The sequence below is a fragment of the Typopeltis vanoorti genome, chromosome 19 (assembly GCF_054136105.1).
Source record: "Typopeltis vanoorti isolate ZY-2024b chromosome 19, IOZ_Tvanoo_1.0, whole genome shotgun sequence".
NCBI classification, from domain to species: Eukaryota; Metazoa; Arthropoda; class Arachnida; order Uropygi; family Thelyphonidae; genus Typopeltis; species Typopeltis vanoorti.
Window position 1 is genome coordinate 53,121,946 of NC_143567.1, and position 21,576 is coordinate 53,143,521.

General features: G+C 36.0%; 1 protein-coding gene across 6 annotated transcripts in view; it reads left to right on the top strand.

Annotated features, from left to right (window-relative positions):
• Nucleotides 1–21,576, top strand: part of LOC150096090 (kielin/chordin-like protein) — a 649,251-nt gene that overhangs the window by 533,694 nt on the left and 93,981 nt on the right. For all 6 annotated transcript variants that reach the window (XM_090408779.1, XM_090408780.1, XM_090408782.1 and 3 more), the window contains 2 exons: nt 1,702–1,745; nt 3,711–3,795. In XM_090408779.1, the coding sequence (XP_090264905.1) occupies nt 1,702–1,745; nt 3,711–3,795 (129 nt within the window). The remainder of the gene's footprint in view (nt 1–1,701; nt 1,746–3,710; nt 3,796–21,576) is intronic.

Genomic DNA, 21,576 nt, shown 5'->3' on the forward strand with positions numbered 1-21,576 from the left:
TAATTCCACATATGTTCCCTTTTCTTTAATACTCCTGCATACCTATTCATCTTCCATGTCAAAACCACTTGGTCACTCTCTCCAACTAAGGGAGAGATGTCATCTCAGTTATTATCAGCTCTTCTGATGCTATGACCAAATCCAAAACTCTTGAACCTTTTGTTCCCTCTATTATTCTTGTACATGTTGCCTAAGACATTTTTGGCTTGTAGCATCACCCCTAAATATCCTCTCTTGCCCACCTCTACCTCACACCATATGCTTTCAAAACCATTAGTGGCACTGCCTTGCAGTAAATAAATAGGTTTATCATATTTTCCTGCTTATCTTTTATGGGCTTAAAGTGTGATCTGTTGAGGTAGTATTTTATTTTATTTTATTTTTATTCATGGAATAAATATAAGTAGATAGAACTAGCTGGTAAATGTGGCAGTTGTTCCAGACTGTAAGCTTCATTTTTGCCAGAAACCAACTTGGGCTCTTCATTGAGATGTTTTAGCTATCCTTGTAGAAACTTAGGTCCTGGCAATATTTTCAATTCATAGATAGTGTTGCTCTGCTATTATTTTAGTAGTCAAATACCTGTTGTTTTGTACCTAGTAAATTACTTTATTGACAATTTCATTCGGATATACTGTTCCTGAATATCCAGACTGCTTGTCCAATATCTGTTTGGAGAAGTGGTGTTTCTTCCATTCAAAAACATGAACTGTAGAAATGAAAAATTCCATCCACTAAAACCCTGTATGATCCTTTCAGAAGTTTGTAAGTCTCAAACTTTCTTCTGTTTGTTAGTGTCTGTAGACTGCAGACACTAGCAAACACTAGTGTTTGTAATCTACAAATTCTCAATCTGTCTTCATAATCAGTACTGCGCAGTCCCAATATCATTTTTAACACTCTCCTTTGCACTCTCTCTCTCTCTCTCTCTCTCTCTCTCCTCCCACTGTATCAGAATCGTAATGGAAACAAGGAAATCAGACCTGCATGCAATAGTCTAAGTGAGATCTTATTAAAAGGCCTTGTAAAGAGGCAAAATGACTTTACATGTCCAAGTTCATTTCAGCATTGCAATTATTCTCTGAGTTGTATTTGTGATCTTTGCTATATGGTCTGTCTACTAAAACTCCAAGATCCCTAGCCTGATCAGTTTATTCTAGCATAATCTCACCAATATAACAACAAGGCCTTGCATGGTGAATAATCATTCCCTTATCTCTTGTCTTATTTCCTTGTCAATGTTTAATTATTTATCTCTACTATGCATTAGGAATATATTTCTGTTGCTAAGATCTCATTATACATCACTTTCCTGAGAAAAAGGACCTCAATTCAAATATTGTTTGTGACTGGAAACATTTTATTAAACATTTTTCAAGCATGACTAATTTAACTTGTCTTAGAGTTGGAAGTTTTTTTTTAAGTAAACCTGGTTCACGAACAGGAAGAACCAGTCTTCCTGTTTGTGAACATGATTTATAATAGACTGAATGCTCACCAAAATATTGTATTGTGTATATTGAATCCCATTATTTGGTTAAGATTCACTGTTAATGAGTTCCTAATACACTAAATAGATATTTTATTTTTTTATTGAGATGATGATAACAACAATAATGAAGATAGCGCTTCATTGGAAATAATATGCCGATTAAACTAATCTCTGATGTGAACTAATAAATGTTCGTTTTGCTCTGTTAGAACCAGAAACTAAAACTCCTGGATATCCTGAAGATGGCTGTTCAGTAAGTTTTTATTTGTTTTATATTTGTTTTTATTACATATCATTTGGAAAGATTTTACTTAGATGTAAAGTAATTTAAAATAGTTTATATTTTAAACAATAGATCTTAAACTTTGTTAATATGAGTGCTAGCTAGGAATAGTGATGAAGATGAGGTGCTCTTAGGAGGTCAGTTCTAAAAATCTGTGTTCAGATTCTTCCATGAAGAACTTTATAAGTTTTTGATAGAGAGGTAACAGAAGCAAACCAGATAGTTGAGCTGCTGAGTGATCATTTTACAAGGGTACACTACCTAGATGGTACTGCTGTGCCAGATGCAATATTGACTGATGAAAGAATAGAGGGAGATGAATTGAAGGTGATTAGGGTATTGCAGACCTTAATATGAACACAGCCATGGGATTAGGTGGTATATCATCAGCCTGTGTATTACAAGAATGTGTGAGGATATTAAGACCGCCTCTGACCAAGCTGTTTAGTTTAAGACTTAGTTCTGGGAAGGTGCCTAGACAGCAAAAAAGTTCCACTGCATAAAGGAGGCTCCAAGACAGAAGTTGCAAATTATAGGCCAATCAGTATCTCAGGAATGGTGGTAAAATATACCTAAGCCTCAGTCGCTTGTCTCCGAACCCTCTCCAGAGTTTTTTACATAACACTGGAAACCAGGTGTCCAAATTTGCATACAGTAGGCCATGTAGTCTAACAAATGCCTTATCATAAGTAGCAGAAGCAACAGTGTGTTTGCTTTTCTTAAAATATCAAATCTACACAGAAGGTTGCAAAACCTTCAATTGGAATAGGCCTAAGTTCAATTCTTGTCGTGACGTGAGGAATCTGGACTTTTTCATTCAAAGGTGAGTTAGCCAATCTCATACAGAGGTAGCAGGGTTTTTTCTTCTGGAAACTCGGGTTTTTCATCCCACATACTGACAAATTGATCCTTCAGAACACACGTAATTTACAGACAAAAAATACTAGTTGTGGTGGTGGCGGTAGATGCCGTTGATGGAGATGAGTGGTAGTAGAGGTTCGTTGTAGTTGGTGGAGACAGTTGTATAGTAGGTGTCCTCCCACGATGAGTTTTTGGACTCCTTGGAGGTGTCACAAATAATAATAATAATAATACATATTATACATCAGTGTCATGTATGCTTTTTTTTTATGAATGCCACCTGTGTAAACTGCTAGTCTAGAATATATTAGTATTAGTACTGTAAATGAGTTGAGGGTTAGATTATCTATGAGTCCTGTTCTAGACATCAAATATAGATTTTTTTTTCAAGCCACTTCAGACTATCAGTGAGCAGGATGGTGGTCTCACATTAGGTGATGAAATTCATTTGCCAGTTAAAACCATTCACAAAACATACTGCAGACAGTGGAAACTAAATTCACCGCACATTGGTTGGAGAGAAGATACATAAACTATTCAGCCAACCAGGCTGGTAAAGTCTTTGCAACAATTGCAAAATTCAGTCTGGCCTTCAAGCCTCTGTTGACAGTCGCTACCATATCCAAAATATCAAAGAGGAAAGCATAATAGTGTCTTGAAAAAAAAAAAAAAATGAACCCTCTCTAGAGTTGAGTTCTCTGATTATCTAACCATTAGCCTACCTGTGGCACTTTAGTGCTCTAGTAGGTTTCCAGCCTTTCATGGTAGTATTATTATTATCATAATGAAATAAAGGGGGGTGGGTGTAGAATACATAACTTGCTGCATAGATGAAATCAATTATTTCTGTAAGAAAGGGAGAAAAGTGTTTATATACTGCTGGATGAAGTGCATTCAAAACCAGAGGACTACATCAAAAAATGATGAAATTATTTGTTCTGCATTATTGTTATGCTTATTTTAATAAAATATATCGAGGTATTTTCTGCCTCACTCAGAAATAATTAATTTTTTCTTAGAATTATGTTAAATCTAAAAAAGTACCTTATTTTTTCTTATCTCTTCATGTTCTAGAAACTGTATTGCCCTGAAGGACAGACCTGTGTTCTAAGCAGTAGAATTAACTGTGATGATCAGTCATGCCCACCTGTTCCTGTATGTAAGTAACAGCTATTTTACTTGTGACCATTTAATATAAAAATTGAAATATTTTAATATTATTTTACTTACTGTTTAAAAATTAAATTTTTAAGTTGCATTGACAAAATTTCCACACAAAGTTCAAAGAAATAACTCTTGAAAAATTATCATCGCTATTGTTATTACCTGACATTTTTTGTCAGGAAATTAGGTTTATTTTGTCATTAAAAATAAAAAAAAAAAAAACATTGACTAGTTTTACTACAAGGAGCTTGTGACTTCGTCATGGTAAATAAAATTAAAAAGATGATGAGTGAAAATTGCATATTAACATAAAAAGCTGAAAGAAACCATTGTAATATAAACAGTTGACACATGAGGAGACAGAGTGTGACACACATCTCTTTTCTGGCATAATATTGGAGATGATTAGCTGAAAACTTGAATTCATGTACATGGAGCAATCTAATCATTGACTTCCAGATATCAATTCAGATGAGTTTTTGTGGCTTTTACTGAGTGAGCCATGTGAATAAATGGCAGCCTTGAATTCTTTAGTCCAACGAGAAATAAAGTTATCTTTTAGATATGGCATAGAGGCTTTGTCCCAATCAATATCATAAAAATATGTTGGAAGATTGGCAAGCCAGTCCTGATTTTTCTTCTGTGTTATAAACCATATCAATGAGATGTTCCTTCTTTCTTATTTTGAATCTTCTGCAAGTCTGACCTATGTAGAGAACCACAGGAATAAGAAATACTGTAGTCATGTCAAAGTTTCTGGAACAGAAAATTATGTAGATATGGAATGCAAATAAGTAATTTTACTAGTAAAATTAATCATTAATTAACATTATTTATGAGCCAACGTTTCTGTTCCAGAAACTTCAGCATGAATAATAGCAAAGCTACTGAAATTTAAACATGGAGAAGAAACACTATAGAGCCCTGGTTATTTGTAGAAGGGATTAATGTCCTTTGGAGAACTAAGAATGTGGCATGTGTGAGAATAAGTTGAAGGCTATTTTGATGGATAGATTACTGATGAATTGAATGTCAAGATATGGACATGGACAAGTAGAATTAGAAAATGGTATTTTTTAGACAGTCTTCCTTGAATACCCATTCAGGATGAACTGGTTGAATAGAAACTGTAGTTCCTTTTTCCATCTGTCCTCATTCTTTATCTGGCCTGGTTGGCTGAGTGGTTAGTGTATCTACTCTCCAGCCAAGAGACTGTGGGTTCGAATCCCACCATGGGCATGGATTTTTGTGATTGTCCTACTAACTCTGTGTGGAAATAGCATCTGCAATCCTACCAATTCTTCTAGCAGAAGACTTCATTTCCAAAATCCAGTGAGAGTGAGGTACGGGAGTAACCATATGGTGTCTATGGACATCAAATGTGAATTTTTTTTTTTTTTTCTTATTCTCTAAAGACTGAATGTCTTCAGTCTTTGGAGAATTAGTTAGATAGGGCTAAATGGCCTCGCCTACTCCTGTTTACGGGAATAAAAAGGCGTTAGCTGATTTATTAAAGATTTTTTTTTTTTATTCTCTAAAGATGAACAGCATGTTTTTTTAGGGTGTGAATGATGCCTATTTTTTGTGAAGGATAGTAAAGATGAGGAATGGAGTTAAAATCTGATATGGGTGGACTTGCAGTAAGTAAGCATCCAATGTGAAACTGTTCCCTGATGTTTTTGAGATCAGAAAATCAAGGAAAAAATAATCTGCCTTCATTTTCTAATTCTAAGTGTGACTTTGATTTTTGGGTGGAATGAGACAATCGAAAACAGCAATGTCAATTTCATCATGTTTTTTTGTAGTTTAAAACACCAACAAATCTACTACAGTTGCAATGCTTATCTTGCTTTTCTTGAAATTTCATCATCTCATCTCATCCACTTGATAATGGGTTGAGTCCATAAGAAGAAAGGTTCTCCACTTATCACGATCTTTAGCCATCTCACTCATGACTCTATAGCTGGGTAGATGGGAATGTTCTTTCAGCAACTTTATCCAAGTACTTCTTGGTCTGCCTCTAGGTCTGCCTCTTTTCTTCCTATATATCCATTCAGAGCTAAATATGGGAGTCTATGAGAGGCCATTCTCTGAATATGACCAAACCATCTCAGTTGATGCTTAATGATTGTCTATTATATTATCTGGGAAGTTTAAATCTGTTCTGACTTGATCATTAGTCTTGTGTTCCATCCAGTGGGTGTTATTAATTTTTCTGAGGCATTTCATTTCAAATACTTGAAGTTTCTTGATTTGTTGTTGAGTTAATCTCCAAGCTTCTGAAGCATAAGTAGCCGTTGGGATAATAATTGTTTTATATAATTTTAATTTTAGACAGGTTGGGATTTTTTTATTTTTCCATATTTTGTTTAGTTTATTCATGTTGGTCCAACCTAGGTTTAGCATGTGTTTTACTGTTTCCATATTGTTAAGGTTACCAGATATAAGATTGCCAAGATAAACATATTTATTAACTTGTTCCAGCAGATGATTTTCGAGATTTATAGAAATATTTTCTTCTTCTCTACCTATCTTCATTATTTTTGTTTTATGATGATTTATTTTCATACCATAAGTTTTACAAGAGTCATTTAAAATATTAATAGTTTTTTCTAGCTGTGGCTTAGAATCTGCTAAAATAATGATATCATCTGCGTATTTTATGTGATTAATGTTGGTACCATTGATTTTTTTACACCTGGTTCATCAGCTATGGTTTTACAGACTTCTTCTAGGACGATGATAAAGAGTTGAGGTGAGAGAGGGCATCCCTGCATTACACCTTTCTCGACTCTGAAATCCTCGGTTTTAATGTTGTTCATTTTAACAAAAACTTTGGTGTCTCCATAATAATTTGTAATAAATGTTAAAATATCTGAATCCATTTTTATGTTTTTTAGGATAGTGATCAATTTGTTTCTATTAACTGAATCAAAGGCTTGCTTAAAATCTATAAAACAACAGTATATGGGCAGGTTTTATTCCCAATATTTTTCTTCTATATTATTAATGCTGAAGATATGGTCTATGGTGGATCTATGTGGCCTGAATCCTGCTTGGTTTTTCCTCTATGATTTTTTCTGTAAGCACCTGCATTCTTGTTTGTATAATTCAAATGAATAGTTTATGACTTAAGAGTGTTATGGGTCTATAATTTTCACATATTCTTTTGTCTCCTTTTTTGTGAATTGGTATAATAATTCCTGTTTTCCAGTCAGTTGGGATTACTCCAGTATAAAGAATTTGATTAAATAAATTCATTAAGAAATTAATAGCTTCCTTACCACCATATTTCCATAGTTCTATAGATATTTCATCTTTACGCGTAGCTTTTGAAAGTTTAATTTGGTTTATTGCATTTATAATTTCTGCTGGAGTTATGGGTGGTGCCTTTTCATATATCATCTTTTCTGTTATACTTTCCTCCTCCTGTTCTTTTTGAAATAATGTTTGATTGTAGTCCTTCCAAATTATTTTAATATTTTGTATTGACTTAGTTTCTAGATTGTTTTTATCTTTCATTGTTAATGGTTTATCTTTATAGATCTTAGTTAATTCTTTGATAATTTTGTATACCGTTTTATTATCATTTCTTTTATTAGCTTCTTCGCACAGTTTTGCTTTTTCCTCCAACCAGTTATTTTTGGCAGATGTGCACATTTTATCAATTTTGTTTTTAAGATTCTTATAATGTTGTTTATTTTCTTCTGTATTTTTTATATTTAATATATGCTTTGCTGTTCTTTTTTCTTCTTATTTTTAGAGGGACCTGTGGCATGGTATAATTATTAAAAACAACACATAATAACTTTAATTAATAAATAAGGTAGTTATTCATCATCATCATCATCATCATCATCATCAAATTCCTGCCATGTACCCTCAAGGGGTGTACAGGATATGATAGTACTACATGAAAAAATTACATCATTAGTAACTTCCTATCTACAATTTTCCTCCAAATCAGTCTGTTACTTGTCAAGACTCCAACATTAACAGATCTTATATTTCTATCATCTAAAGCACTTTGTACCGTATCAATCCACCTATATCTTGGTCTTCCTCTGGGTCGTTTTCCTGCCAACCTGGCAGAGAACACTTGTTTTGCTAATCTTTCCTCTCCCATTCTATTTAAGTGACCATACCATCTGAGATTAGCTCTGCTAATGCATTCCTGGATGCTGACAATGTCAAGTTCTTTCCTAATATCCTCATTTTTAATATGATATTGCCATTGATGCCATCTGTTCACGCCTCTAATCTTTCTCAGGACTCTCATATCTGCGGTCTCTAGTCTTTGGTCAAGTGTTTTACTTCTGACCCAGCTCTCAGATCCATAAGTTAAAATTGGTTTGAACACAGTCTTGTATACAGCTAATTTAGTGTTCCGACTAATTTCTCTCTTATTCAATATGAATTTATTCAATTGACTTCCCACGATACCAGCTTTGCTGATTTTGTTGTCTATTTCTATATTTAGTTTACCATCTTCAGTAAAAATTGTGCCTAAGTAGCTGAAATGTTTTACTTGTTCCACAGGTTCTCCATTCACAACACAGTTGACATTTTCAATGATTCTGCCTATTTTCATTGTCTTTGTCTTTTTATTGCTGACCTTCATACCATATCTATTACAACAGCTATTCAATTTAGTCAGAGAATCTTGCAGACTTGTAGTGGATTTATTTAGAAGTATAACATCATCCGCATAAAGCAAAGAGCTGACATTAACATCTCCAATTTTGATATCAGGTTTAATACCACTTTCCTTCATAATGTGATCCATATAGATAATGAATAACAGAGGGGATAATGTACATCCTTGTCTCACACCAGATTTAACATTAAACCATCTTCCTGAACTTCCTTCAATTCTAACTGCTGACTCACAACTCAAATAAAGACTAAGTATTGCTTGATATAATGCCCCATTGACACCATATAACTGCAGCGTATTGAATAGCTTCTCTCTTGGCACCTTGTCATATGCCTTTTCCAAATCGACAAAACTTAAATACAGATCTTTGTTATATTCCCATGCTTTCTCGACTATTTGTTGTAAAGTGAAGATCTGATCTTGACAGCCTCTATTTGGCCTGAATCCAGCTTGTTCTTCACCAAGCTTTTCTTCCACAATTCTTCTCAACCGTTTCTCAAGTATACTTGCATAGATCTTGCCAGGAACACTCAGTAGGGAAATACCTCTGTAATTCTCACATTCAGTCTTATTTCCCTTTTTATATATGGGTACTATGAGAGCTTTACTCCAATCATCGGGAATTCGTCCCTCTGTCCAGGCTTTCTGAACTATGCAGTGCAGCCACTGTAAGACTCTTATACCACCATACTTCAGCATTTCTGGTCGAATATCATCTACTCCAGCTGCCTTTCCACATTTCAAGCCTTTGATGGCTTTTTCTACTTCAAGTATGGATATGTATTCCTGACTGCATGCCTGGTCAGTGTTTTTTACCACTGTGCTGTCATCACTGCTTGTTTCATTTAGCAGTTTTTCAAAGTAATTACTCCATACTTCAAGGATATCTTTTTCTCCTGTTTTCATTTCACCTTTATCATCTCTAATTCCTTTTACAGCACACTTTCCTCCATTCCTAAGCTTCTTCAACAACCTCCAGAATATTTTGCCACCTTCTTGATATTTATTTTCTATGTTCTTGCCAAAGTCCTCCCATGACTTTTGTTTAGCCAGTTTTACACACTGTTTAGCTTTCTTACATTTGTCTCTGTATTCTGTAAGAGTAAAAGCTGACTTATTTGCCAGGAACTTTTGATATACTTTCTTCTTTTCCTTCACTGCCTCTTTAACTTCCTGTGTCCACCAGGGAGTTCTAATTTTTTTATCCTTGCACACAACCTCACCACATGCCTCTCTGGCAGAATCAATCAATGTTTCCTTCAGAGTTTGCCACTGAATCTCCAAGGTTTGATTCCTGTTCTCAAACTCTTTCATTTTCTTTTCAATAATATTTCTGTATTTTAGTCTACAGTTCACATCTGAGAGCTGCTCAACTTTTATTCGCTTTAAAACTTTCTTACATGTTATTCTTTTCAATATGAAATTCAATTTTATCCTGCTCAAGACTAAATAGTGATCACTTCCAATTTCAAATCCTCTGTACACTCTGGTGTCCTGCACCAGGGAGAAGACATCACTATCAACAATAACATAGTCAATGAGACTTTTCTTATTCCTAGCCTCTTCTCTCCATGTGAATTTGTGCACATTTTTATGTTGGAACATGGTGTTAGTAATAACCAGTCCATGTCCTGAGCAGAAATCCAACAGATATTTGCCATTATTATTAGCTTTGCTCTTTTCTCCAAATTTTCCCAAAATATTTTTGTATGTCTCACAATCATTTCCTACTCTACTATTTAGATCCCCAACAAGGACCAACTTTTCCTTTTTCATTGTGTCAGTTGCTTTTTCTAAAGCCTCAAAAAATTCCTCTACTTCTACCTTAGTAGAACCTTCTGTGGGACCATAGGCACAAATAAGTCTCATTGTCCAGTTCCCCATTCTCATATTTGCCCACATTACTCTACTTGAGACTGACTGCCATTCAAGAAGATTAGCCTCGTATTTTGTGTTGAATACTATGGCTACTCCTTCTTTTCCTTGATTGTCATTGCCTGAATATAACATTTTGTATTTATTGCTCAGAAAGACCTCACCAGTTTTGGTCTTTTTTGTTTCAGTCACCCCTATTATGTCGATCTGGTACTTATCTAATTCCTCAGCTAGCTCCATTTCTTTGCCATTCAGGCTTCTTACGTTGATAGTACCAATCTTTAACTCTGGTGATGTTGAGTTGGAGTTTGTTTTCATATTTGTTCCAGTAGCTGACTTTTCGCTGTTTGCCCTGGTTCCCTGGCGAAAACAACGGGGGCCTTGTTTAACCAGGCGACGCCCCAGCCGGCATGAAATTTTGTCATGTTGTACCATCATTTTTTATTTTGATTTAACCAATAAGAATACAATTTGGTCGGCTAAATCCCAAATTGCCAGCCCATCCTCGTTCGTTCAGTATCAAAGTAGATACCCAACAGGGTGCACCACGAGAAGGTGAGGATTGGACATTAGGTCAGAAGCCCTGGTCGGTTCTCCGCATTCCTTTAAAGGCTATGTGAAGGTCTCCTCTCAGTTATACAGCTTTGACCCTTAAGCACCCCTAAGGTAGTTATTTCATACTAAAAATAATAGTACATCTTCAGTGTTACAAACAGATAGGAATAGAATACAAGTAACGAATATTCGGTGGATCACCTATTAAAATACAATGTTGTCGTGAGCTAGGAAATGAAAGAAATTAATAAAGAATTAATATTTAAGATAATTAGTTTTTTAATGATTACATAAAATAAAAGTCTCCCATAATATCCAGTGGGATAAAACTAGTTTTTAGTTGTTTTTAATAATATTTTTTCTTCTAAAGTATTTTGAATTTCAGGGTTATCCATTCATGATTTGGCCTTGATGTTGTACCAAGTATGTTTCTTGCAGTACTTGTAACAATTTTTTTACCTTGATTCCATGTATTTTCTATATTGTCATAGGAAAATTTTCTCAACTCATTTCCTATTAGTGTCTGATAGTTATCTTGCATAGATTTCTCTTTCAGTTTTGACAGGTCCACTTTGTTGATAGGAGCTCGTAATGTACGATACTTGAATTGTAGTTTAATTTTTGCTGCAAGCAGTTCATGGTCAGTGTCGAAGTCTGGAGATTTTAAAGTTCTAACATTCTGCACTGATGATTTCCAATTGCGTTTGATTAGAATGTAGTCAATACAGTTCTTTATTGTACCATCTGGTGAGGTCCATGTATATTTGTGGGAAAGTCTATGGAAAAAAAGGGTATTACAGATAAATAGATTATTTGCTTTACAAAATTCTAATATTCTTTTTCCTCTTTCATTTCTGTTATCAACTCTGAACCTGCCCATCACATCCACCATGCCTGGGGTAAACTTCCCAATTTTGGCATTAAAATCAGCCATCACATTAATATATCTTTCTTATTGGTCTTGTCTATTAGATCTTGCAATTTATCATAGAAGGTATCGATTTCTTCATCTTCAGGGGGCATTGATTTGAATTATTGTAACGTGAACATTTTTTTCTTTGCGTTTTAATCTGATAGTGATCATTCTTGGGCCATGTGGTTCTATGGCCATGACTGTATTTTGTAGCCTATTGTTCACTAAAATGGCGACGCCTTCTCTATGTATATTGTCTTCTCTGCCCGAGTAGAATAGTTTTCCTGAATTTAGGTTTATAACTCCTTCTCCTCCAATGGGTTTCAGCCAAGCCTACAATGTCCCATGTAATCCTAGCAAGTTCTTTTTCCAGCAAATTTATTTTCCCAAGTTTTAACAGTGTCCTTGTATTTAAGTTTAAGAGATGAGAAACTCTATTGGCTGACCACATACTAAACTTCTCGGCTGCTTCCTGTGATCTAGGATCAGCCGCGTCGGTTTCCTCGGACGTAGTAATATTCTCTTGACACAGTGGAGACTCCTGATTCATAGGGTTGAATGGCAGAATAATGCAGCCGGCTTGCCACTCCTCTGCTGCATCTTGAAATTTACTGGATGTCAATTACACTACACTTGTTCCTACTTGTGTAAAAAATCAGTTATTTATACCATTTCCATTATTAGCTTCCAGTGATTTGGCTCCCCACGTGTTCTCTCCTTTCCCTCCTCCCCCTCATATTTCCACATGAAAGATATAACTCTCTGTTATAACTCTCTTTTTTTCTTCTGTTAACCATATTCTGTAATCTATAGTATCTCAATCTTTTCTCAAAACTGATATTATTATTATCAACTTCCATGGAGTCGAGGAACTCATCATGGGAAGTCCCACTCTCATGATGATCATACCTCAATTTAAATACATTCACTGTCCCTGCAGTCACCACACTCTCAGGCAATGCATTCCAATCACCCACCACTCTCCATGCAAAAAATCTACTCCTCACCCCCCTTGCTCACACACTTTACATAGCATCCAGGGATGGTCTCTCATCCCCCCCCCCCATCTCCAGATATTCTATGAAAAACTTCATAGAATATCTGGTAATTACCCATTACCAACGTATACATCTCGATCATTTCTCCCCTCTTCCTTCTATCCATTAGTCTCTGTAATCTGCATTCTCTCAATCTGTTCCTCATATTCCACATGCCAGAAACCAAATTAGTGAATTATCTCTGAACCCTTTCCAACATCTCATCATCCTTTTGAAAACCAGGAGACAAGATCTGTGCACAGAAATCCAAATGCATCCTGATCAGAGCCTTGCAATGGAATCAGAACATCCATACTTCTACATGTCAGTGTTCTCTACATCACTCCCATAATCTGTTGTTGTTGTTGTCCTCATAATTTTAGCAAAATGTCCATGAAATTTCAAGTCCCTATCCACCATCAACCCCATATCTTTCATCTTCTCCTCCACCTCCTCGAAAATATCCCCACTAATCCTATACTCTGCATCCCATCTTTGCTTCCCAAATTTTAAAGCCTTACACTTTGCTACATTAAACTGACATCCCCACACACTTGCCCGTTCTGACAGTTGTATTTAGGTCTTCTTGCAAAGCTATATCATCTACTCTACTTCTCATAACTCTCCCAACTTTGCTTCATTTGCAAACAACTGTATATCGCCATTTAAGTCCTTTTAATTGTCATTTACATACAAATTAAACAACAATGCTCTCAAAACAAACCTGGGGCATGCTACTAGGGACTTTCCCTCTTCTGGGATATCACTTCCCTATATATAAAACCTCATATCAGAGGTTATATCAGACATATCAGACATCCAATCTCCAATCCAATACACTAATCTACTATCCAAAGCCATCTGTTCCAATTTAACTACTAGTTTGTGATGTGGTAATTTATCGAAAGCCTTTGCAAAATCTAAATATACTACTGTATATGCATCATCCTTGTCCATTGTATTTGTCACCTTGTTAAAATAATAAGTAAGCAGAGTGCTAAAACACAGTCGTCTGTTAGCAAACTCATGCTGTTCATTCAAGAGAATTCTTTTGATGGACAGTCTTTATTGTAGTGTAAAACTCCAAGAGATAAGAATATGAAAAGGAATATCGACACCCACTGAACAGGTATTCTGATTTATTTTCCCAAATGTAATCATTTATAAATCTTTCTAGCATCATTAGCAAACCACTCAAAATCTTCTATCAAAAAAATTATGATGTCGATAACATAAAAATTGAGCTGTAGTGCATGCTCTAAGATTAGAATTCTGAAGTACCTCCTTATGACATATTTTTCTTCATCATCATCATCATCAAATTCCTGTCATGTACCCTCAAGGGGTGTACAGGATATGACAGTACTACATGAAAAAATTACATCATTACTAACTTCCTATCTACAATTTTCCTCCAAATTAGTCTGTTACTTGTCAAGACTCCAACATTATCAGATCTTATATTTCTATGGTCTAAGGCACTTTGTACCGTATCAATCCACCTATATCTTGGTCTTCCTCTGGGTCGTTTTCCTGCCAACCTGGCAGAGAACACTTGTTTTGCTAATCTTTCCTCTCCCATTCTATTTAAGTGACCATACCATCTGAGATTAGCTCTGCTAACGCATTCCTGGATGCTGACAATGTCAAGTTCTTTCCTAATATCCTCATTTTTAATATGATATTGCCATTGATGCCATCTGTTCACGCCTCTAATCTTTCTCAGGACTCTCATATCTGCGGTCTCTAGTCTTTGGTCAAGTGTTTTACTTCTGACCCAGCTCTCAGATCCATAAGTTAAAATTGGTTTGAACACAGTCTTGTATACAGCTAATTTAGTGTTCCGACTAATTTCTTTCTTATTCCATATGAATTTATTCAATTGACTTCCCACGATACCAGCTTTCCTGATTCTGTTGTCTATTTCTATATTTAATTTACCATCTTCAGTAAAAATTGTGCCTAAGTAGCTGAAATGTTTAACTTGTTCCACAGGTTCTCCATTCACAACACAGTTGACATTTTCAATGATTCTGCCTATTTTCATTGTCTTTGTCTTTTTATTGCTGACCTTCATACCATATCTATTACAACAGCTATTCAATTTAGTCAGAGAATCTTGCAGACTTGTAGTGGATTTATTTAGAAGTATAACATCATCCGCATAAAGCAAAGAGCTGACATTAACATCTCCAATTTTGATATCAGGTTTAATACCACATTCCTTCATAATGTGATCCATATAGATAATGAATAACAGAGGGGATAATGTACATCCTTGTCTCACACCAGATTTAACATTAAACCATCTTCCTGTACTTCCTTCAATTCTAACTGCTGACTCACAACTCAAATAAAGACTAAGTATTGCTTGATATAATGCCCCATTGACACCATATAACTGCAGCGTATTGAATAGCTTCTCTCTTGGCACCTTGTCATATGCCTTTTCCAAATCGACAAAACTTAAATACAGATCTTTGTTATATTCCCATGCTTTCTCGACTATTTGTCGTAAAGTGAGGATCTGATCCTGACAGCCTCTATTTGGCCTGAATCCAGCTTGTTCTTCACCAAGCTTTTCTTCCACAATTCTTCTCAACCGTTTCTCAAGTATACTTGCATAGATCTTGCCAGGAACACTCAGTAGGGAAATACCTCTGTAATTCTCACATTCAGTTTTATTTCCCTTTTTATATATGGGTACTATGAGAGCTCTACTCCAATCATCGGGAATTCGTCCCTCTGTCCAGGCTTTCTGAACTATGCAGTGCAGCCACTGTAAGACTCTTATACCACCATACTTCAGCATTTCTGGTCGAATATCATCTACTCCTGTTGCCTTTCCACATTTCATGCCTTTGATGGCTTTTTTTACTTCAAGTATGGATATGTATTCCTGACTGCATGCCTGGTCAGTGTTTTTTATCACTGTGCTGTCATCACTACTTGTTTCATTTAGCAGTTTTTCAAAATAATTACTCCATACTTCAAGGATATCTTTTTCTCCTGTTTTCATTTCACCTTTATCATCTCTAATTCCTTTTACAGCACTCTTTCCTCCATTCCTAAGCTTCTTCAACAACCTCCAGAATATTTTGCCACCTTCTTGATATTTATTTTCTATGTTCTTGCCAAAGTCCTCCCATGACTTTTGTTTAGCTAGTTTTACACACTGTTTAGCTTTCTTACATTTGTCTCTGTATTCTGTAAGAGTAAAAGCTGACTTATTTGCCAGGAACTTTTGATATACTTTCTTCTTTTCCTTCACTGTTCTAATTTTTTTATCCTTGCACACAACCTCACCACATGCCTCTCTGGCAGAATCAATCAATGTTTCCTTCAGAGTTTGCCACTGAATCTCCAAGGTTTGATTCCTGTTCTCAAACTCTTTCATTTTCTTTTCAATAATATTTCTGTATTTTAGTCTACAGTTCACATCTGAGAGCTGCTCAACTTTTATTTGCTTTAAAACTTTCTTACATGTTATTCTTTTCAATATGAAATTCAATTTTATCCTGCTCCAGACTAAATAGTGATCACTTCCAATTTCAAATCCTCTGTACACTCTGGTGTCCTGCACCAGGGAGAAAACATCACTATCAACAATAACATAGTCAATGAGACTTTTCTTATTCCTAGCCTCTTCTCTCCATGTGAATTTGTGCATATTTTTCTTAGAAAATATTATTTTATATTATTATTATTATATTATATAGTATCTCTATATAATATAATATAATCCAATGACTTATCGTATAAGGTTCCATTTACCATTATTCATACAGTGTCTATTATTATGCCTCTCCTTAAATCCATTCACGTGTGTTCTGATATCTATCTCTAGCAACCCATTTTCCTCCTAGCAAAATATCTAGTCCTCACATCCTTATTGACTGTACTTCTACTTCACTTCTATTGGTGATCTCTTGTCTCCCTTCCTGTAATTTATTGAACAATTTCTTCTATCATATTTCAGTTTCTATCATATTTCCTGTTTTCTCCTGGCAACCAAGTTTTGTAGCCTACAAGCCTTCCATCTGTCCTTATAAGAAATTTTCCACAGACCCAATGCATCTTGGTTATCTGCCTAAATCCTCTCCATCAGTACTTCATCCTAAAGAAATTCAAGCACCAAATCTGAGCATAGTAGTCCAGATTAGCTCTATCAAATACCTTTTGGGTAAAATTACTCTTAGCAGTACACAAGGAACAAATATCACCATCATCATTTGAAGTATAACTTTCCAAGAATTCTTGATATTCTAGAACACAAAACTAGAATGTTAACTAAAAAAAAAAAAAGAATAAATGGTTGAGATTGCAGATTAAAATATATCATACAGATATGCAGAATCTTCCATAATAAATAAGAAATGTTCATTAAATCATTTGGTTTTATTGAAGAGAGCTGTTTCTAATGAAGAGCTGTTACTTGTGACACACAGATGTGAAAGGAAAGAACTGCTCATGCTAGAATGATGATTAAGGGTGAACTTAATTTTTCAGTAGGGCACTCCACTGGAGCTAGATTTGAAAATACTTTTCCAATCCATCTGAAAATATTCCAGATATATCAGCCCTTTCAACAGTGATTCATGGCTCTGAGTATGCATATTTGCTAGTCCCATTCCAGTATGAAAAGTTACCTTTTCTTGACCTGGTAGTGAGCTTTTCCTTTACAACAACATCTCAAGATCTTCATTCTCTTCAAGACCAGTACCATTAGATATTCTGAAACATATGGTATTTGAGAGAAGGGGGACGACATCAGGTAACGCTGAGCCCAGTGGAGTCTAGAGGGGATAATGCCGGGTATAGAAACAATGGCATTTATATGCTGTATACTAATGCCAGGAGTATTTGGAATAAGAGACAGGAATTAGTAGCACTTATAGCATCAGCATGGCCAAAGATTATTGGGATCACCGAGACATGGTTGAAAGAAGAGGATATAATAACAGGAATAGAAGTTGCTGGGCACAGCATTTTTTGGCAGGATAGGAAGGGAAAGCGTGGTGGTGGAGTACAGCTTATGATAAGTGACGACCTATGTCCTCTAAGAGTAGAGGCTTTGGAAGGCTGTGACACTAATGATTTTGAAAGCATATGGTGTGAGAGTATGCAGGAGGATATTTAGTGGGCCTTGCTACAGACCAAGGAGCACAGAGGGTGGGGACCAGGAGATGTTGAGACAGTAGAGAGTGGCAAGTGCAAGAAGAATGATTGATATGGGACATTTTAACTACAGCAGTATAAATTGGAGGAGAGGAAGATTCATGTAGCAATAAGGGAATAGAATTTCTAGAATTCTTGAGGGACAAATGTCTTAGGCAAACATGTAACAGAGGGAACAAGAGGTTCAAGAGTTTTGGATTTGGTTATAGCAACAGAAGAGTTGATAATAACTGAGATGACATCTATCCCACCAGTTGGAGAGAGTGACCATATGGTTTTGACTTGGAAAATGAATAGACATGCAGGAGTATCAAAGAGACGGGAACGTATGTGGAATTATAAAGCAAGTGATTATAATAGTCTTAGACGTCAATTCGGAGAAGTTTCGTGGAGGGAGGAATTGAAAGACCGGGATAACATTAGTGCTTGGGGGAATTGTGAAGGAATATTTGTTAGCAGCAATGGAAAGCTGTATTCCACGAGTGAAGAAGAGGCAAACAATATTAAACAGGAACTGCATGCAAAAAGAGGCTATGGAAGAGATATAAGGAGACAGGTGAAGAGATGATGCATGAAGAATATAAGACACAGGCCAGGAGAGTGACTAGTATGGTAAGGAAGGCGAAACTGGAATATGAGAAAAGATTGACCCTTAGGCCAATAGATCCAAGGAAAATCCTAGGGAATTTTTTAGCTATGTGGCCAGTAGGAGGAGAAAAGGCATTTGACAGGGTGCCACATAATAAGCTGATATTCAAGTTGCAGCACATGGGTCTGGATGTCAGATTGGTCAACTGGATTCAGGATTGGCTGTCTAATAGGTATCAGAGAGTTGTGTATGGTGGAGCTATATGAAAGAGGCAGAAGGTTACAAGTGGGGTTCCACAGGGCTCAGTACTGGGACCTATACTGTTTAACCTTTATATCGCTGATATTGTCCGTGGATTGCAAGGGGATATTCAGTTGTTTGCGGATGATGCGAAGCTGGGAAGGATTATTAGTAATAGTGCAGATGTGGTAGCCCTGTAAGAGGATTTGAATAAGCTAGATAGACACGCAAATAAATGGGGGTATCAGTTTAATGCAGCAAAATGTAAGGTCTTGAGGTTTGGGACACATTGATGGGATGCTGCATAATCTATGGGAGGAGTTAAACTGGAGGAAGTAGGGGAGACAAGAGATCTGGGGGGGTTGATGATTGATAGAAACCTGAAATTTAGGGGACATATTGCAAAGATAGTCTAGGTAACACAAAGGATTGCTGCAATTATGAGAAGGACACTGACCTGCAGAGATAAAGAGGTTAACATTCCGTTGTAAAGGGTGTCCCAAAATTCACGCAAGATTTAAATTTAGCGCGATTTGTGCGGTAAAGTGTTGCCAACGAGAAAAAAAAGACAGGTTGACAACTGACAGTTGAGGGTTATTAAAAATATAGCGCTACATGAAAGAACAACGCATTTTCATTGTTGAGCAATATTTTAAAAATAATGAAGGTTTGGCAGCTACAGTTCGCAATTTTCGTACAAAATATGGTCGGAATAGTGATTTAACTTCATCAACTGTGAAAAGATTAATTAAAAAATTCAAGGAAACTGGATCAATTAGTGATCTTATACACTCTGGCCGTCCTTTAACAAGTCTTTCAACAGAAAACATTGAAGCAGTTCGTGAGAGTGTTGCTGAGAATCCAGGAACATCAGTTCGGCACTGTGGTCTTGAATTGGGCATTTCGAGAAGCTCTCTACAGTGTATTCTCACAAAAGATTTGCATCTTTATGCTTACAAAGTTCAATTGACTCAAGAACTGAAGCCTACTGACCACACACAGTGAATAGAGTTCGTTGAATGGATTATGGAACAACAACAAGTGGATGCTTATTTTTCGAACAAAATCATCTTCAGCAATGAGGCTCATTTTCATCCTGATGACTTCGTTAATTGACAAAATTGTTGCATTTGGGGTTTAGAAAATCCACGAGTGATTGTTGAGAAACAAATGCATCCACGTGTCACTGTTTGGTGCGGATTTTGGACTGGAGGCATCATCGGTCCATTCTTCTTCGAAAATGTAGCTGGTAAAGCAATAACAGTTAATGGTACTCGCTATTGCGACATGATAATCCAGTTTTTTGTGCCTAAATTGCAAGATATGGATGTGTACGACATGTGGTTTCAACAAGACGGTGCCACATGCTATACAGCCTGAGAAACAATTCAATTACTGCATGAGTCATTTGCTGGTCGTGGTGATCAGAATTGGCCGCCCAGATCATGTGACTTAATGCCATTGGACTTTTTTCTTTGGGGTTTTTTGAAGTCTAAGGTTTATGCCAACAAGCCCACGACCACCCATGCCTTGAAGGAGGAAATTGAGTGCTGTATCAACGAAATTCAGCCACATTTATGCAAAACAGTCATGGAAAATTTCGACAAAAGAGTGCGTATGTGCCAGCAAAGCCGTGGAAGCCATTTACCCGATATGCTATTCCATGCATAACCCTATACTGTATACTTTATGAATCAATAAGAAATTACAATTTTTAATTGAAAACCTGTGTTTTCTATCAAAATTACTTCTTGCGTGAATTTTAGGACACCCTGTATAAGACTCTGATCAGACCACACTTGGACTGTTGTTCTCAGATCTGGTCCCCAGGATTTGAAGGGGATAAATTAACTGTGGAAAGGGTACAGAGGCAGATAACGAAGATGGTTTCAAGACTGTACAATGTTAGTTATGAGGGAGTGTGGACTGCAGAGTTTGGTGGATAGAAGAAGGAGAGGTGATATGATTGAGACTTTTAAACTGTTGAGAGGTAGTTACAGGGGTGACACTGGGGAGTTCTTTCACTTGGTTGAACAGGGAAGGATTCATGACAAGGACCATCCCTGGAAGTTATGAAAGGAAACTGTGAGCAAGAGGGTGAGGAGTGGTTTCTTTGCATGGAGGGTGATTGAACCATTGAATGCATTGCCTGATAGAGTGGTGATAGCGAGAATGGTCAATGTGTTTAAGGAGTGATATGATAGACTTTGTGTTTCCTAGGAGGGACCTCCCTTGATGAGTCTTGATAGACTTATGTTTCTTAGAAAGGACCTCCCATGATGAGTATTTTGGCTCCATGGAGGCTTGAATAATAATGATGATAATAATAATAATAAAATAATATCACAAAAACAAGTAAGAGTATACTAAGGATAATATAACATCATACAGGAAAAATCCACCTATCGTAGTGGACTTTTTTTTAAAAAAAACAGCCCAGCATGGTATAGATTTTTTAGTTGCATAAATTTGAAATTGCAAAAATTAGATTATTATGAAATAATCTAATTTGTGCATTATTTCCCCCCCCCCTTTTTTTTTTTTTTTCAAAATGAATATATTTTCTTAAAACCCTGGCTGTTCTTATGAGATTTTCAACTGATTTTCTCTTATTTGACTCACATAACATAGAGAAAAATACTACTACTACCACAAATTATGCAAACTGCACCAACATAATCATTGGCCTGTTTTATTTATTTAATTATTATTATTATTATTACATCATCCAT